The sequence below is a fragment of the Capsicum annuum genome, chromosome 5 (assembly GCF_002878395.1).
Source record: "Capsicum annuum cultivar UCD-10X-F1 chromosome 5, UCD10Xv1.1, whole genome shotgun sequence".
Classification (NCBI taxonomy): Eukaryota; Viridiplantae; Streptophyta; class Magnoliopsida; order Solanales; family Solanaceae; genus Capsicum; species Capsicum annuum.
The window spans coordinates 44,101,806-44,121,038 of NC_061115.1; the positions used below are offsets into that span (position 1 = coordinate 44,101,806).

The window sequence follows — 19,233 nt, forward strand, 5'->3', positions numbered from 1 at the left end:
AGTAACCAAATAGTAATCTAAATTTTCTATATTATAATGCATCTCAACACAGAGTATGAAGTATGAAAGAAGAAGGGGATGCAAAGAACAAAGAAAAGGGAGAAGCTTGTTTCTGCTTGAAAAATGAGGATTCTTGTTTTGAATTTTTAAATTTGGACTGATTACGTTATTCTTGAACTTTGAGAGTACAATACAACAGATGTCGTGTGATTTGCTTCACAAATAATTTTTTTTTGTTATTTATTTTTGTTTAACATCAATTAATTTATTGTTAGATGTATATGTTAGGATGTATCGATTGTCAAATAATGTATTCGAAAAATCAAAATCACAAATATTATGTAATATTGTTTAAAGAAGCGATAGGAAGTAATTAGGGATAGACTTGTTGAAATTTATGTAAATTTTACTATAATTTATGCTTTTACTTTTTGTGGCATAGTTAAAATTATAAGATTTAAATTGTTATAATTTGACGGTGAACTCGAACATAAAACTTAAAATTTTTCTAAATAAATTTTATAAATTTGAAAACTAGGTTAAAAATATTATAAATCTTAATAATTAATAACTTAAAATATTTAAATACGTCTCAAGAAGTAAAGTAAATAGTTGAAGTAACAAGTGTTTAGACGAATTGAAAGAGCAATGAAATAAGCACTTTTTCAACCATTGTTGAGAGAGAGAAACGAGACTCGAGTGGAGAAATTTGAATAGAAAAGTGTGAGGCTTTTGCTGAGCAATGAAGAGGGAGGCGGGAATAGAGTGAGAGTTTTGGTTTTTTACTATTATATATATATAAGCGTTAGTTAGCTGGTAGCTCAATCAGATAATTGACGGTTGTCATGCTTGTTTTTAGATATTTGTTTACTCCATAATTATACTATATCACTCTTGATTAATTATGAGAAAGTTTCAAAACTAGTAGCAGTTGGCACAAAATTCGCCTTTGATGGTCACACTTTATAATACTATCATTTATAGTCGATGTATTCGATTTATATTCGTTGTATTCACTTTTACTCAATAGTCTGTATTCATATAAAACATAAATACATTAATCACATTTTAAATTATTTTTTTTCAAAAAATATAACTACATCGAATACAAGTCATGGATGATGAGGAAAACATCATAACCGTGCATTGTATTTGTACTTACCATCATTTTTTTAATTTTATTCTTTTCTGTTTTTTTATTTTTTTTATTTTTTCGATTCTTTCTTTCACTTTTTGTAATTTTTTCATCTTTTTTCTTTTTTTTCTTTTCTTTTAATATTTTTGTTTTATTTCTTTTTTTTTTGTTTTTTTTTCGTTCTTTTTCTTTTTTTTTTCAACCTCTATCTTCTTCTTTCTTTCTTTTTTTGTGTTCTTTTTGTTCTTTTTTTCTTTTTGATTTTTTTTTTATCTTTTCTATCTTATATTTTTTTTATTTTCGAAAAATATGGCTACTCGAGTACAAGTCACGAATAATAATAAAAATAGCGCAATTGCTTATCATATTTGTATTCACATCATTATTTATATTTTTGTATTCATTGATACAATTATATTTGTATTTGCATTTATAGTTCACGCTTGTTTTTGTATATATATATTATAGTTCACATTTGTATTTGTATTTTATAGTTCATATTTGTATTTGTATGTTATAGTTCACATTTGTATTTTATAGTTCATACTTGTACTTGTAAGTTATAATTCGCATTTGTATTTGTATGTTGTAGTTTGCACTTGTATTTGTATGTTATAGTTTGCATTTGTATTTGTATTTTATAGTTCACATTTCTATTTGTATGTTATAGTTAGCATTTGTATTTGTATTTTATAGTTCGCACTTGTATTTGTGTCTGTTAGTTCGCACCATCATTTATATTTTATACAATTCACACTTGTATTGTATTTTTATTTTGTGGTTTCATTTTATTTGTATTTGTGTATTATTTTTATCGGTGCACTTGTATTTTTAAAGAGCTATTTTATATGTATATTTGTTAGTTGACCGCATATTGTATTTTTATTTGTAATTAATTTATTTCATTTGTTTTTAGTTGACGAGATCATTTCTAAACAATAGTAAAAGAAATTATATTTTTCTTTCTAAGAACACTTGTATTTATAAAATTATAAATTATACAAATACAAATGTTACATTTGCATCAAATGAGACATGTTTATACAACATGAACCATGCGCATACAAAATGATACTTACTCATATGCAAATACAAATGATAAATTTGAAATACAAATACTAACGATACATTTGCATTGAATGACACATTGCATATTTATATATTTAAGACCCAAATAAAAATAACTAATTCATATACATTTTTTATATGCAAATACAAATGATAAATTGTACATATTCATGATTAAAAATTCAACTATAAATAATAAATTTATTTAAAATATATAATATGATATAAATAAATATAAAATATAAAAAATATAAAATACAATAACAACAAAAAAAAAAAGAAGGAGAAAAAGAAAAAGAAAAAGAAAAAGAAAAAAATGAAAAAACGGAAAAGAAAAAAATGAAAAAAGAAAAAAGAAATAGAAAACAAAAAAGGAAAAGAAAAAAACTAAAAAAAAAAAAAGAGAGAAGAAATTAATAGAAAATAGAGAAAGAGAAAAAATAAGTGAGAGAGACTATGAACTGTAATTAGGGATAATGCTAAGTGATATAGTTATCCCATTAATTATTATATGGTATTTACGTATTAAAATAGTAATAATATTTAATAAAAAAAGGTAAAATAGATATTTATAAAATGTTTGTTTCAGCTGCTACAACTGTGATTTTACTATATTATCTTTAATTAATTATTATAAGTTATCTAAGTATTAAGAAATTAATAATATTTAATAAAAAAGGTAGAATAGACATAAAATGATAAATTAACTATTGATATTTTAAATTAATTTAACATCTTATATAAGGTCCACTTAATTTTTTTCACAAGTAATTTTTATAGCAATTTTGCTATATCACTTCTAATTAGTTATTATGAGTCATTCAAGACATGCACGTTTCACTACTTTAATGTGATATTTGATTGACTCTCGAAATAATATTAGTATTGCTTAAATTAGAATAAAAGAAAAAGTATTATAAATCACAATAATTAAAAATTTAAATTACTTTAAAAATATAAATTGGTTATCAATACCACAAAAGTTTGAACAGGGAGACTATTATAAATTATAATAGCTAACAACTCAAAAAATTTAAAAACATATTAAAAAATATAATTGATAATCTAAATTTTATTTGTGTCACATAAATTGAAATAAAAATAACATAGACAAATCCCTTGATATCTAGTATTGGTGAGAAAAGTAACCACGGTTAGATAGGAGACTAAGCTATATGATTAAACTGAGAAATGCGAAATGCATGATGTAGTGGCATGTTAGGTAATTTTGGGGACAAATGGTGTGTATATATATACTAATTTAGGTGTACGCGATTTGCGTGTCTCACTTTAATGAGTTCAAATATCACACTAAATATGACATTCATTTAAATAATGAAAATGAATATGATAATTAAATTTAATATCTTTTGAGTAGGTAAAGATAGAGAATTTATTTATTAAACCTAATATTTATCAAAAATATCTTTAAAAGTCGATCGACATTCATCTACCATCTGTAAATTGCAACAAAATAATACAATGATAGATACATCAAAATAATATAATTAAATATAATCTTTACACACAATTTTTTTTCAAAATCGTCTGACACTCATCTACCACCTGTAAACAATAACAAAATTATACAATAATAGAGATATCAAAATAATATAACTAAACCTAACATTTACATAAAAAAAAATCTCTCAAAGCGGACCAACATTTATCTATCACCTGTAAAATGCAACAAAATAATACGAAAAGATTGATATAAAAATAATACAATTAAACTTAAATTTTACACACAAAATTTTTTCAAAGCCGATCGAGATTCATCTACGAATGGTAAACTACCACAAAATAACAAACTAATAGAGATATTACGATAATACAATTAACCCCAACCTTTACACAAGAAATTATTCAAAGCCAACTGACATTCATTTACGACCTATAAACTATAAAAAAATATATATAATAGTGATCGCAAAGCTTTAATTTTGATCCAACTAATTCTTGTATGAGCGAAAATTTTGACCCTAAAGAATGATTTTGAATGAAAACAAAGAAGACATATATATATATATATATATATATATACACATGTTGAATTCTATAATAATTAAATTTAATATATTTTTAGTATGTAAGCAATAACAAAATAATACTATAATAGATATATTAAAATAATACAACTAAACCTAACCTTTACATAAAAATTTCCTTAAAGCCGACATACACACAAAAAATTCTCAAAGCCGATCGAGATTCATCTACGAACTATAAACTACCACAAAATAACAAACTAATAGAGATATTACGATAATACAATTAAACCTAACTTTTACCTACAAAAAAATTTCGAAGCCAACTCACATTCATTTAACATCTGTAAATTAAAATAAAACAATAAGATAATAAAGATATCAAAATAGTACGATTGAACCTAACTTTTACACAAGAAATTCTTCAAAGCTAACCGACATTCATCTACGACCTGTAAAGTATATAAGAAAAATATAATAGTGATCACAAAGCTTCGATTTTGATTCAATTAATTCTTGTCTGAGCAAAAATTTTGACCCTAAAGAATGATTTTAAATGAAAACAAAGAAGATTATATATACGCACATGTTGAATTCTATTATGCTGACAAAAATAGTGAAAAAATTGAGGGTTAGGAAATTAATGATTCACCAATCTAGATATGCAATCGAATCAAGTTAGATGAACATCAATCATATTCTTCCAATAGGCAAATCGGTTTGTTCTGTAGTTTAACGTATATCTCAATATTTATAAAAGTATTTCCTTAATTTAGAGTCCTATTTTAGGAGTATTTTTTTCTAATTGAACAGTAGAAAGAAAAATATTAATTAATTCTCCTACTATATATTTTAGGAGTTCCATATATTTTAGGAAATCTAGTTAATATAATAAAAAATAATTAAATAATAAATTTTAAAAAATAATGAAAAGACAGTTTTATCTAAAGAAGAGTCTTTTAATAAAAGACAAAAAATTTAAATCACTTTTTAAAGGTATTCACACTTTTAATATATTAATTATAGATAACTCTCACTATTTTTACTTATTTAATCAATTTGTTTACCTCTTTAAGTTCTACTTTAAAATATAACTGTCCTAATTTATGTGACATTGGAATTTTAAAACTTTTTAAGTTCTACTTTAAAATATAATTGTCCTAATTTATGTGACATTGGAATTTTAAAATTTAAAATTTTTAATTTTAACAGTAAATTTTGGCCTAAAAACTTTAAGGGGTCATTTGGTAGACGTATAAAAATAACTAGTTTAGAATACGTGCGTTGTACGTGACCTATATTTATTAGTATACCATTCAAAAATAAAAGAAATATTATTACATATTGAGCCTGAATTATAAAATTAAAATTAAAATTCAAAATGTAATTTCTTGTAAGGCCTCGATTGTCTTGACTCTGGATTTTTCTGGAATAGGATTACTCTTATCATTACGTTCTAAAGATAACATTTGGTGTTGTCCCTACTTAGTCACTATTGACCTCTTGCAGCGTAGCGTTTCTTAATTTCCCAAGTCTTAAGTTTGATTTTACCCCATATAGTTAAATTGAATAGAATTTTTTTGTTCATTTGTGATGTATGGTGTATGAAATTCTACACGCCTTCATTATATTTTTTTTAACCAAACGCGTATGTCAGCTTTCTCATTCTTCAACTATTGCACTACCTGAGAGTTGACATTAATGGGCCGTTCTTGTATATTGACTAATTATAGGACTTTAATTTTCAAGTGATATTAAATCACTTCTAATTCAATTGGTAAAAATTCTGGGCAAAGTATAAGACGTATAACTAATTTCCTAGTGAAAGTTTCAATAATTACAAATTATAGACAAAAGTAGTTAATAGTTATTTGTATATATATAAGAATTATACAAATCAGAAAAAACATAAACTAACTGAAATAACAGATAAAAAAGAAAATTTGAAAGCAGTAAATTACCTTAAATTATTTCAACTTCCTACTAATTGTTCATCTATTAATGAGCATTAAAGCTCGTTATCTGCAAAAATGGTTGTATTAAAGCTAAAAAAAATATTTTGAAAAGATTTGAGAGAAGAAAGAGAAGTTATTCAACAATAAATTTTAACAGGTATTTTCTCAATTCAAATTTCGTTTAAAAATTCTTGAAAGAAGATTTTTTTGAAAATCAAAATTGTGTATTTGCGCTTATATTTATGTATTTGTTGTTTTCGACTAAATTATATAAATTTCAATATATTTTGATTCATTATTTTTTGTTAATGTATACACGATTCATACTGCAATTTCAATTTGTGATCTAACACAAGGATTTTTACAATTTTTGAAACCTTATAATTGTTAGTTTATTTTGAATTCATAGTTACTGACAATTTGTGTACTATATTTGTTTACAGAATTTTTTAAAAAAATATGGGGCAATTACCAATTGTTCTGAAGCATTTAGGCGTATATAATTGTTATAATGAGTATGGACAGTACGAGTTGGACTCGATTGCAATTGAAGAAACAGAAGAATACGATGGTTTGATTCAATTAATTGGTAAGCAACTTTGTATTGAGTTGAATTTAAAAACATTAAAAGTTGAATATAAAGTTGAATTTAGCAGGAAAAGAATTCAATATGAGACAATCAAATACAGTCGGGTAAGTGTATTTATCGTATTAAAGCATTTATGTTTTTATTCTGTACATGATTTTGTCTTATGATAAAAATGTATTTATGTATTTATGTATATATAATATGGATAAGTTTATTAAGTTTATTCATATTATTGTCTAACTAGATACATACAGTTGTTATTATATGTTTCTATTCATACAGAATTGTATACGTTAGCAAATCAGTTTTGAAGTTTTTTAAAATACAGATTTTTTTTTGTATAAATCACTAATAGATAACTTTTACATCGCAGATATAATTTGGTGTGTAAATCGAAGGGATGTGTTTGGTTGCTAATGACATCTAGTAATAAAAAAACTGACTTCTTTAAGATTCGTCGATTTTGTCAGGAGTATACTTGTCCTTTAAAGGATCGGGTGTACGAGCAGAAACATGTTAGTAGTACATTGATTGGCAGCATTGTGAAGCAGAAGTTACCCAACCATAAAAAAGTGTATAGGGAGAAACAAATACAAGATTTTGTTATGACTTGTGATTGATTGTAGTTCGAATAATGATCAATAACATGACACATTTTGTTATATACTTTGTTTGCATATTAAATTGAAATTGTAAGTTTTCACGCTATATACTTTGTTATATACTTTATTTTCATGTTATATACTGACTGTAAGCTTGCATATATATTTTACTTTACATTATAACTGTATCAATATGCAGCCTAATGTAATAATTTTAGGTTCTAACTATCCTGATGTTTAATATATTCTATGCATATGTATTTTAATTTACTTGAAATGTATATATACATATATTTATACCTATACAATTTTCAGATTGTATATGTTTCAAATTAAATTATATAAAACATACTTGTTTAATAATATGAGTAATACATTTATATGAATATATGTATTTTCAGTTAAATTAACGTATACCCAAAAATGTCAATTCATAAATATGTATGTATATATGTGGGAATGTCAGTTGATATGTATATATGTATATAAATATATTTAGATAACTGTATACATTTTAATTTGTTTATGTTTAACTTTTATTTGAATAACTCCAAATGTATAAATAAAATATCAGTAATGCAGTTGTTAACCATATATGCGGTTTAATGTAATATGCAGTTGATTTTAACGCTCATTTAATCTATCTTATGTATATATGTATATTAATGTATGTATAGCATATTCTACAAGATAGTATATGTGTCAAAATAAATGTCAATTACAACTTAAGAGATTGAATTTGTACATTTAAAAACATAGTATTAACCTATAGATAACAATTGAAAAGATTGGTAATATTCCATCATGACTTGTTTTATTAACCTATAGATATACAAGGTTTTATATAAAAAATAATTCATAATAAATGTATAATCATAAACAAGCACTAATTAGTCAATAGAGATTTCAATTGCTAAAACGGCAAAGACTATTGTAAATATGTATTACGTGGCTCATCTATGAGACATATTCAATTACCCAATACATACACATTATTATGTGTACTATTAGTATTCTTTAGACAACACACTTATAACAAAGACTAGTTTAGCATTGAAAAAATATGCCACTGGACAATTTCCAACAAAATGAAATATCATACTTGATATTGGAATTAAACAAAAAAAAAAAATTGAAGATCAGTTTGTATTTTCAACTAAAACCAATTAATGTAGGAACATATGTACTGTCTAAGGGATAATTATCATGTCACTACTCTCACACTCAAATTGAGGCCTCACTGACTTATCCGGATTCTCATCATCACTAACTGCGCTACTCTCATTCTTCTGAGTCTCATGTTTACATAGAAGTGCAGCATAAAGGGTAGGAAAAACTTCCGCATCAAAATATCTGGGTGGTATACCTTTTCCATGGCTAAGATACTCCGCATATGTAACAATGAAGACTCCACATAATACGCAACATGTAGGGACTTCTTAGGAAAATCTATGATGACAAAACTATTATCCTGTTGAACAAAAAAAAACACAAATGATCAACCAAAAAAAATACAAATGATCAAGAAAAAAAATTATAAAATGTATATAAACTAGTTTTCAACTCAAGGGACATAGCACACCTAAACAATTGGGACTGAACCCATGATTCCGGCATAGTGGCGTATTGATCAAAGCATGTTCCCATAAATCTTCTAAACTGAACACCGGATAGCTTTTGTTTTAAAGTATCAAATATCTTCATCTCCACATAACACGAAATATGCGGGGACTTCTTAGGAAAATCAGTGATGACAAAACTACTATCCTGTTTAACCAAAAAAACACAAATGATCAACCACAAAAATACAAATGATCACAAAAAAATTATCAAATGTATATAAAGCCTCATCCATAAACTAATTGTATACAACTACATATCATAAAACAAATAAAAATTTTATATGCTAACCGAATTAAATATATATATATATATAATTTTATGTATATATGTATATATGTATATATATATGTGTATATATGTATATGTTTACATACATAGTTATATTTACATAAATATAACTATATGGTGTAGATATATGTATATATCTTTACACCAAATATAACCGTACAAATAGAAAATTTTAATAAACTATAAAAAAGTCTAATTGATAAATATACAAAAATATTTTATGTTGAATCTCAAATCAAACGATGGAGTACCACAATTAGTCTTATCTACATGTTTAATACCTCTTGTTATTCTCCTAAAAGGAGTTTCCCCATCAATTTAAAAAATTAGAAATTGGTTACTTTCACACCTAATTAACACTGCATATATATGAAAAATCGAATAAAATTAGGGTAATGTAGAGAATAACTTAAAAGAAATAAAGAAGAACAAACATATATATCCGTAAAGATATAAAATTTACCGTAAAAATCTTCAAATCAAATCTATGCGATTTTATAGGAATTAAAAAAGCTTCAACGTAATCTTCAATGGACAAAAATAAGCTAATCTGTAGTTGAAGAACACAATATTTGAGAAATTTTGGGAGAAGAAATATATTCTATGATATTTCAATTGAAAGAAGTTTGAGATTAGAACAATCTCTTAAGTATAAAAATCTATTGCCGCCTAAAAAGTAAAAAAGCTTCAATGTAATCTTCAATGGACAAAAGTCAGCTTATCTGTCAGTGAAGAACATAATATTTGAGAAATTTTGGGAGAAGAAATAAGAAGAAATATATTCTAAGATATTTCAGTTAAAAGAAGTTTGAGATTAGCACAATCTCTTTATCATAAAAAAACCTATTGCTGCTTAAAAAGTCCAATAAGAGCAAATAAGTAACCTATTGCCGCATATTACTCCAATCAGGTAAGAGTGGGAATACAATATTAATTATGAGAGAGAAAAATTAATTTACCTTTGTTATATACATTAGAAATTATATTTGTATAAATGGGCCCACATAAAACTGAATTTTAACTAACAATTACCTATGAATTATAATTATTTAAAACATTACCCATAGCATGTAATTATGAAAGATTTTTACCTATAAACTGTAATTTTTTCATTATTTATATTATCATTATTAAATACCATCAAAATTCCCAACATGTTTTACCTTTAATTAGGCATTGATATTTTTATATACTTTTTTCCATTATTTATATTATCATTATTAGATACCATCAAAATTCCCAACATGTTTTACCTTTAACTAGCCATTGATATTTTTATATACTTTTTTTTTGTATGTAACTCAAGCGATTATACATGTCAAAATCTCTCAAATTTTCTTTATGTAGGTAATAAATATTTTACTTATCTATCATCAATGTAAAACATACCAATTTAACTGATTTGCAGTTTTTGTTATGATTTATAATACTACGCTTACCTTTAGTATTAATTTCTATAACAAATCTTTTACTTATTTATCGTTAAAATGAAAATAGTAATTTAACAAAATTACGTAGACAATATAAGTTTGGCCTAATCAATTAATTCTATTAAAAATTATCTTCTTTCATTAAGTTTCATTAGAATAAAAGCTTTATACTTACGATGACTTTTAATTTAAGTTGAGCTATGTATATATCTGAAACAATACATCATTTATATATTATTCCTAAAATAAAATACAAAATAAACTCCATATACAATTATTTAAATTAAATTTTAAAATATTAAATCTATCATTTCTTTCGGTGCTAAGTAGGGGGACTTAAATTTACAATAATATTTTCAAAATCAATTTAACATTATCAAATTTATCAGTAAAATTCTAATTCTACATCTATATTCAAAAAAAGGAAAAAGGAAAGTGTGTGATCAAGAAGCATGCCTTGAAGTCTCTGATGTCGGAGTTTCCTCTCTCTCTCTAAACTAGATGGCCTGTCCCCGTGCACAGCACAGACATTTGCTCAATATTGGAGTATTGTTTATTTACTTTGCTGATACACTACCCAAGTATGTACTAAGTAGTTGATTTAACAGATCACACCCTAATTCTCCAATCCAAACTCCAAGCTCAACTTCAAAATTGAAGAGCTACCTAACTTTCCTCCATGAAGGAAAATCAAAGCATTCGTCTCAAGGTTGGTCTACCTGTAATGAATCTATTAGAATTTAATATGTAGATTCACATACAAGACATTTACCAACTAAAGATGTATTCAATCACTAATGACACCAAGTGATTCTACACATTAATACCAGCATAATAATGTGGGACTCATCTTAAACTTGCACAAGCAACCTGCAAGCTTTCTTGTCAGCAACATCGTCATTTTCTCCCAACCTTATCGAAAGAAGAGCTACCTGTCAAGAAAAGTAAAATTTAAATGTGCTTTATATCGGCTGTAAAATTTAAATGTGATTTGAAGGGGAGCCTTGGGGTAACTGGTAAAGTTGTTGCCATGTGACCAGGAGGTTACGGGTTCAAGCCCTGGAAACAGCCTCTGGCCGAAATGCAAGGTAAGCCTGCGTACGATATACCCTTGTGGTGGGGCCCGTCCCCAGACACCGCGATGCACCGGGCTGCCCTTTTTATCAGCTCTAAAATGTATATAGAAAGCAAGAGTGCAATTCCTGATTTAGATGGACGGGTGATCCTTACAAAAGAGAGTGAGATTTTTGCTTGCTTCCCATGTTCATCATATAATAGTAGTCACTTAGATCAGTAGGCATAGTTGAAGACAAAAGTTAATTTGCATTGAAAGAATTTGTCTTCAACATTAAACTTTTGAAACAACATAGAAAATCACAAACATACTACTAACAATCTTTAAGGTCCACAACAGTTCAAACTTTTATTGTACCTACATATATGACTGGACAATAGTCAAGTCCGAAATCATTGTTATATATAAATTTCTTAGTACTAAATTCAAAGAAGAGATCGAATGAAAATTAGCTTTACCTTATCTAGTCTTCCTTTTGCTAGTCTCATCTCCAGGGAAGCGCAAATGCTTTAATTGGTATAGCATTATGATTGAAAATTGTGTTTACCTCGTTTACTCTTACTTCTGTTGGCATCTTCTACAAAGAGAAAGGTTCAAAACTTTAATATGTAAGCAATTTCTGTCATATCCTTGAGATAAAGTTGTACGACCAATCACCATTTATGGAGAAAACTAAGTTTTCTGGAAGAGTCCTTAAATCTCAACTTAGGTATTATGCAATAACCAAAGAGACATCGAGACCGAAATTTCAATAGGATAAAACCAAGAGTTTGAACTAAAGCTAAAACAACCTTTGATTTTCCTGCACATTATGCAATTTGTGCCAAGTTCTTTTGGATCTCTTCTTTTTACCTTCCTTTTCTTAAGAAGGTGACATCTCTTCTTTTTACCTTCCTGAAGACCTGAAATGTCATAACAAAAAATAATTAAATAATCTAAAATATTTTTGCTTCGAGTCAAGAGATAAAATTTTCTGCAATAAATATCAGCCACGAGGGGATGTTCTTCCAAAATGAAACTCAAGAAAAGACATGAACAATGAACCAATAGTGACTTTTCAATGTAGCTTATGTCTTTTTGTTACGTACTGCTGTTAATCATCTAAACAACAATTGACCATCCATAAGCACAATAAAAATTTTCAGAAAAAAAAATCTAAACCTCATTCACTCTCCCTAAAAATCAATCAATTAGTCAAATTTCAATCTTGGATTAATCGGGATAACTAAATAAAGATAACAACAGTATAATCCCACAAAGTAGAGAGGCTGTTTCAATAGTTCCTCCGTTCAATTAAAACATATATATTAACTAAATAAAGATCAGACTAACAAATTCAGGTGGCACTGTATGAAGCTCTAGAAACTGCAAAAACAACTATCATTATGTTTAAAAGCAAAGTGTTCCATTGGAGCTAATTTGAAAATGTAAGTTCTATCCATAAATTTTTTGAATGAAAAACAAACCAAGAAAACAATTAAAGTTACTTATTTTTTGAAAATATCAAATCCCCATATTTATAAACCTTCAACAAAGATAAAAACTCTAATAACAAACATGTCTTAGTCTAACATTAGAAACAAGTTCTCAGTACAAATTAGCAAATAAATATCCAATTCACTAGCTTCATCTGTCTTCTCTCTTTTTCTATTAGTTTAAGCAGGAGTATGATGAGTAGAATCTAAGTTGCTCGGACTCTCCAAAATATTGACGAATCCGTGTCGGATTCTTAAAAAATACACTATCTGACACACATCTGTCGACAGTTTTGAAGAGTCCAAGCAAAACAGAGTAGAATCTTCCTCCCTGGCATATCACTCTCCACAAAATTCACGATTAGAAGAGTAACTACCCTATTTTGGTCAATGAAAAATCTTAATTGAGTTAAATCATTAACCAATAAATGTCATTACACCTAATTTTTCTTCTTAATTTCTCACCCTACTTTCCTACATCTAGCTAGCAAATCCACTATTGCAAGCTGATTTTCTCATTATCAGCTTAGTTCCTTGTATAATTATCTATATATAAGTTCCCATCCCTAGGAAACCAAGCATTGCTTGCTCAAACTCAACCAAAATTATAAAGCGTCGTCTAATGTCATTAAAGTCATCCTCGTCTTATAGAGGTTATATATTCTTTGTTTCAACAACAAGAAGTAGGGTTCGGGAGGATAGAGTGTATACAGACCTTACCCCTTCCTCGAAAGGTAGAGGTTGTACTCTAATAGACCCTCGGCTCAAGGAAAGTTGAGGCTTTTATCATGTCAGCAACAGAACGAGGCAGAAACATAAAAGATACACCCCAATCATTAAAAGGATACTTAGATATACCAGTTTTCAATCACATGATCAATAAAAAGGAGGGAAAAAGAAAAGCATAAGCGCATTTGACACGGTGGTCATACAATAACATACTAATTCAAAGACCAACTCTGCTTGAACAAATTTCTTCAAAGGAATGAATTTTAGTGTTTAACGAAAGGCTACCAAAAATCCTACGCAGAACAAATGTGAAGTCCCGGATGTGATCTAAAAAATCTCCAATAACAGAATAAACTTTTTTAAAAAATAGTTAACGAACAAGCACCTGTCAACTTGAAGTTTACTAAGAAGACATAGCTTTCATCCTTTTCAGCCGCTTCATGGCGGGGAAAACGGTCCTTAGTATCTTGCGGCCTTTCCTTTTCTGTTTCATCTTCTTCGTGGAGGGAAGCAGATCTCTTATGGGGCCAGGAGGCACTCCTTTCTTCAAAACACTGCCTCGGGGAGTAAGCGTAGGTGGCAACCGTAAAGTCTTGTGGAGGCATTGGACTGTTTGGCTTCCACACCAGGTTGTTCTTCATAGAAAACCTAACCTTCTTTGGACTTTTCTCCTCACTCTTTGTACCAGCATCCCCTTCACCACTTACGACAGGGATACAAGACTCATTTCTCTCAACAATTTTTCCTCTTCTTTTTCATAGGAATTGTAGGCGTGTAAGATGAATCATCATCATCATTTTTTCTATAAGGAGATTTCAAACTTGCAACGAATCAAGACTATGCAAAGAGCTCTGCGACTTCCACTAAAATATGTGATCCCACATATTCCAAAGTTCAAAATCATTTGGAATGGATCATATCTAATCTAATAAATTAGAAAAAAACAACAAAAGAAAATGACATTAATACTCACCAACAAACATTCCAGACAGAAGATAGCACCACCCTCGACTCAAAAACATGATCTCCATGGGGCTTAAAGCTTTCCAGGCAAAATATTGCATGCCTTTATAATATAAAGAAAAGGTCCAAGTATTGGCACAACATAATGGTGGATATAATCCTCATCTTCATATTTCTAGTTCCCTGTTCCATCGTTTCTCCATCTCCAAAAGGGGTGAGCTTGCTTGATTTTTCGATACTTATGTAAATTCAAATAAGAAACTTCTAAAAATATTGAAGACGGAAAATCCTCTCTTAATATTAGATATCTTATTGTCCAACAAACGCAGCCATGCAATACATTGTCTGGTCAAGTAGATTTTAGACAATCTACTCAGTTCATGGATGATGTGAACCGTGATTAGTCTGAAAGAATAAACTTATTAACTTACGTATAACTCATGACACTTAACAGTTGCCTGCAAATAACAAAATCTTTAGCAAAGCGTGGTGCAAGTATATTTTAATGATGTACCTGAAAAACAAACTGCTATTCACATATAGAAGTATCTTTCTAAATCCTGAATAAACACAAGCAACCTGACAACATGAAAAAATGATTATAAATTATCAAACCTTTGATCATCACTTCTATAATCAATAATCAATGAGAAAATTAAATAGTTCAACACAGTGGCTTCAAGTAAAGCTACAACATTCATTGTATGCATATTTATAATCCACTATAAGATGGATGAAAAAATCGAAAGACATAAAGAACGATCACAGACAGCAAGGTCCAAGTATTACAAAGTAGCTTCCTATGATCATAGAATACCATTATTTTAGTCCACTAAAGACAACTGGCTTTAACATTCTCATTCGACTTTATTTCGTGTTTCCATGACCATTTCTTCAAGAATTTTCATGTGCCCCTTTCAAGTTCTCATTGTCAAACAACAAATGGAGGCTTAAAGCAACAAAATGGTGTAAAGTCCAAGGTCTCCATCTCCAAACAAGGCAAAATTTGAGCCCTCACTTCACTCCTAATTTCTACTGAATGTCAAGTTGGGTTCGTTTGTTCCCCAACAAATCTCATGTCTTTTTTTCTCTTGTTTTTGTCTTAGCTCCTGGTTCATAACAAATTTTCAATTTTGATTGGTCGAGTTTCTATTTGTTTCAATGCTAAAACTACAAATTTTGTTGGACCCATCCACAACTTCTTGAAACCTAGTGTATCCAATCCCTTAGATTGAATTTTATAATTTCAGGATACATATAAAGAGTTGCATACATAAGGATACTTCCTCTTAACAAAAAAAAAAAAAAAAAAAAAAGGATTTAGAGTACTTTCCGCGATACTGTGGATTATCGTAGGAACATATAATGAATAGTATACCTTATACTGTTGAGGGATGGCCTTGGCTCAGCGGTAAGCTTGCTTACCGTGGTGTACCAGGGTCAGGGGTTCGAAACGCCCCTCCAGCGAAGCTGGGGTGAGGGCGCGTAGGTCAGGCCCGGAGTGGTCCCCCCCCTCCCCGACACCTACGGAGTAGGTATGAACCTGGTCGTCCCCTATACCTTATATTGTTGGCTGAAACATAACATGCGTGGTTCAATTTATTCAATTTTTTTAATCTTAACATCTAATTGTCCATACAATACACACATCTATAAATATAACACGAAATATAGAGCACACTCACTTAGCATTAAAACTAAACATATGCTATTAGAAGGAAAAAGTTAAATTACCTCTTACTCTTAAGAGTCAAAGTCATGTCCCTTTTTTCCATGATGAGCAATTCTCACTTGTAAAAACACGAGAAATAAAAAATCTGCAACCATGACATTCTAACTGAATGAATCAAAAAAATTCAGCATGTCACTTATTAAGGAATCAAAATCCACTAAAACATCAAAATAGAAATATAAAAGAAATAGAAAAATCAGAGCAGAGACCACAATCAAGATACACATTCAGTTTTATAATTGGGTTATAATGTATGGAAACTACTAAAATTCTCTTAGTTTATTTGGAACTATAACAACCAGCAAAGTGGATTTTAAAGAACTTCATTACACCCAAATCTAGATTCAATAATGTGTTAAATTTAAAATGTTTACATTGTATCACAAGAACATGTGATAATGTACCAAAAGCTCCAAGAAATCTAGAGAAATCCTGACAGTTCATAGCATAAAAGAAATAGAAAATGTAGGGCAAAGACCACCATCAAGATACACATATTTACTTTTGTAACTGGATAGTAATTTTGGAGAACTTTCAATATCATTCTTTCGAAAATGATAAATCAGAAATTAAAATTTTAAACCCATTTACCCTAACTGATGCTCATAATTCGATCTCTCAATGATTTCAACCCCGTCGCACATTTTCTAGTCCGCTTATATCTAAGAGCCAACATCATAAGAATATTATGAGAATGTAAGTAAAACTGGTTGAATGCGAGAAAGAAAAGTACCCACGACCAAATCAATAAAAATACACCAACATGCATGTTGAAAATCAAGCGAAAAACTACTCAAAATTCAAGATGCGGCAAAATTTATTCTAAAACACATGAAGAACTGAGAAATCAAAGGTAATTCCAGCGACCTCAACGATTTCAGATGCCGATAAGTTTAGTTTCATTTTTCTTTTCTGAATTTCATGAATACCTGTTGATTTCATAGTCTTACTTGATTTTGTGCTTGCATGTAAAAAATCGTCTCTCACTTGCAAATGTATATCTGAGTAGTGAAAAACGAAGGAATCACAGGGATAAAAGAAAAAGGGAGAAGGATAAGAATCTAAGAGAGCAAAAAATAAAAAATTAAGGAAAAAGAACAGCATACCTTTGTGAGGAATTTGCAGATGTGCAAAAATTTTGAAAAATGAAGGAGCAAAGCAAAAATGGATAGAAGATGAAAAATACCATTCTGGTGGATCATCCGCACACAATTATGAGACGCGTTATGCACTTAGGATCGTCTAATTGGGAAAGAATTATCCGGAATAATTAATTTAGAATTATTTGGAATAATTAATTTTAGAATTATTCAAAATAATTAATTTTAGAATTAGTTATTTCAAAATAATTCGGGATTGATTATTCTATTTTGTATAAGAATAATCAATCCTGTATACAACTTATTTTATCACAATATTATAAATGATGGGATAAATAATCTTAACTATAGCAAATACTTCAAATCAAATATAGAATAAAATAATATTTTATTTTATTTCCGAGATTATTTATCTCTATACCTCATACCAAACAATCATTTAATATACAAAAATAGTGTATTTACGGTTTTAGTCTTCATAGTACTTGCAAACCTTCACTTGTATATAAGTGTAAGAATTCTAGGGACAAGTGGATCCCACAAATTTGTTAAAAAAAAATTAATTATTTTTGAACAATTGAGATAGTTGTTGGACAACTATACTAATTGTTTGAACAACTTCAGGCAGCTGTTGAACAACTTCATGCAGTTGTTGAACAACTACCAAAGTTGTCAAACAACTGAAACAAGTTATTGGAACAAAAAAACTTTTAAAAAAAAAAAAAAAAAACTTGTCCCTCCCACTTAATTAAAAAAAAATTGAACGACTCCCACTTAACTGGATAACTTAAAAGTCCTTTTTAATCCAAAGTCCCGATAATCAGTGCTAGTTAAGAATTCTAGGGACAGATAATCAGTGCTAGTAAAATATTATGGCTTTACTTTCACCCTCTCAATTGTATTCTTGTTCAACTACTATAAAACATTGTCATCTCTTAGTCCTCTGTATATAATAATTCTCACCTGACAAATTTTATCTAATTCCGCTCGTGCCAACTTTGTCAGTTTATCAGTGTACCAATGAACGATAAACCTAATAGTATGGCTGTTAACCGGGTTGGTCCGATTCAAACCGGCATCAACCCAAGTAATTTTATCGGGTTTTGGGCTAGTCCGATTCCGGGTCAGTCTTAATGGGCTGGTTCGGTCCGAACCCAAACAGTGAAATTTTTTGAAATGGACTAGAATCGGCCCACTTAGCGTGCATCCGGTTTGAACCGGTCAAAACTAGTCAAAATGTAAAAAAAATAATTCAAAGATTTTATTTTTTTCAATATATACACACCTATATACATTTTAAATACGCTAAACAATATACATACAACATATATACACTAAATCTATATTACTTTAGAAAACATATACATACAACATATATACACTAAATATATACTACTTTAGAAAACATATAGACATGTATACATTAAATATATACTATTTTAGAGTGTACAGAAAATATATAAACATATATACGTACATTA

General features: G+C 28.4%; 1 protein-coding gene across 24 annotated transcripts; it reads right to left on the reverse strand.

Annotated features, from left to right (window-relative positions):
• Positions 1–10,961: 10,961 nt before the first annotated feature.
• On the reverse strand, positions 10,962–17,911 carry LOC107870757. 24 transcript variants are annotated; one of them, XR_007055711.1, is made up of 8 exons: positions 17,759–17,910; positions 17,603–17,653; positions 16,655–16,737; positions 14,343–15,499; positions 12,545–12,655; positions 12,212–12,330; positions 11,506–11,610; positions 10,962–11,397 (listed from the first exon to the last, which is right to left on the reverse strand). XR_007055711.1 is itself a non-coding variant. In XM_047412986.1 (5 exons), exons 3-5 carry the CDS (start codon positions 14,596–14,598, stop codon positions 12,278–12,280), a joined length of 420 nt encoding a protein of 139 aa, XP_047268942.1. In that variant the 5' UTR covers positions 14,599–15,499; positions 16,655–16,737; positions 17,603–17,865; the 3' UTR covers positions 10,962–12,277. The 24 variants fall into 24 exon arrangements, 7 of the variants coding, with proteins under 7 accessions (XP_047268942.1, XP_047268944.1, XP_047268945.1 ...); XR_007055710.1 differs by having other exon boundaries at positions 17,582–17,653; XR_007055714.1 differs by having other exon boundaries at positions 10,962–11,408; positions 17,582–17,653.
• Between the last annotated feature and the right edge of the window lie 1,322 nt (positions 17,912–19,233).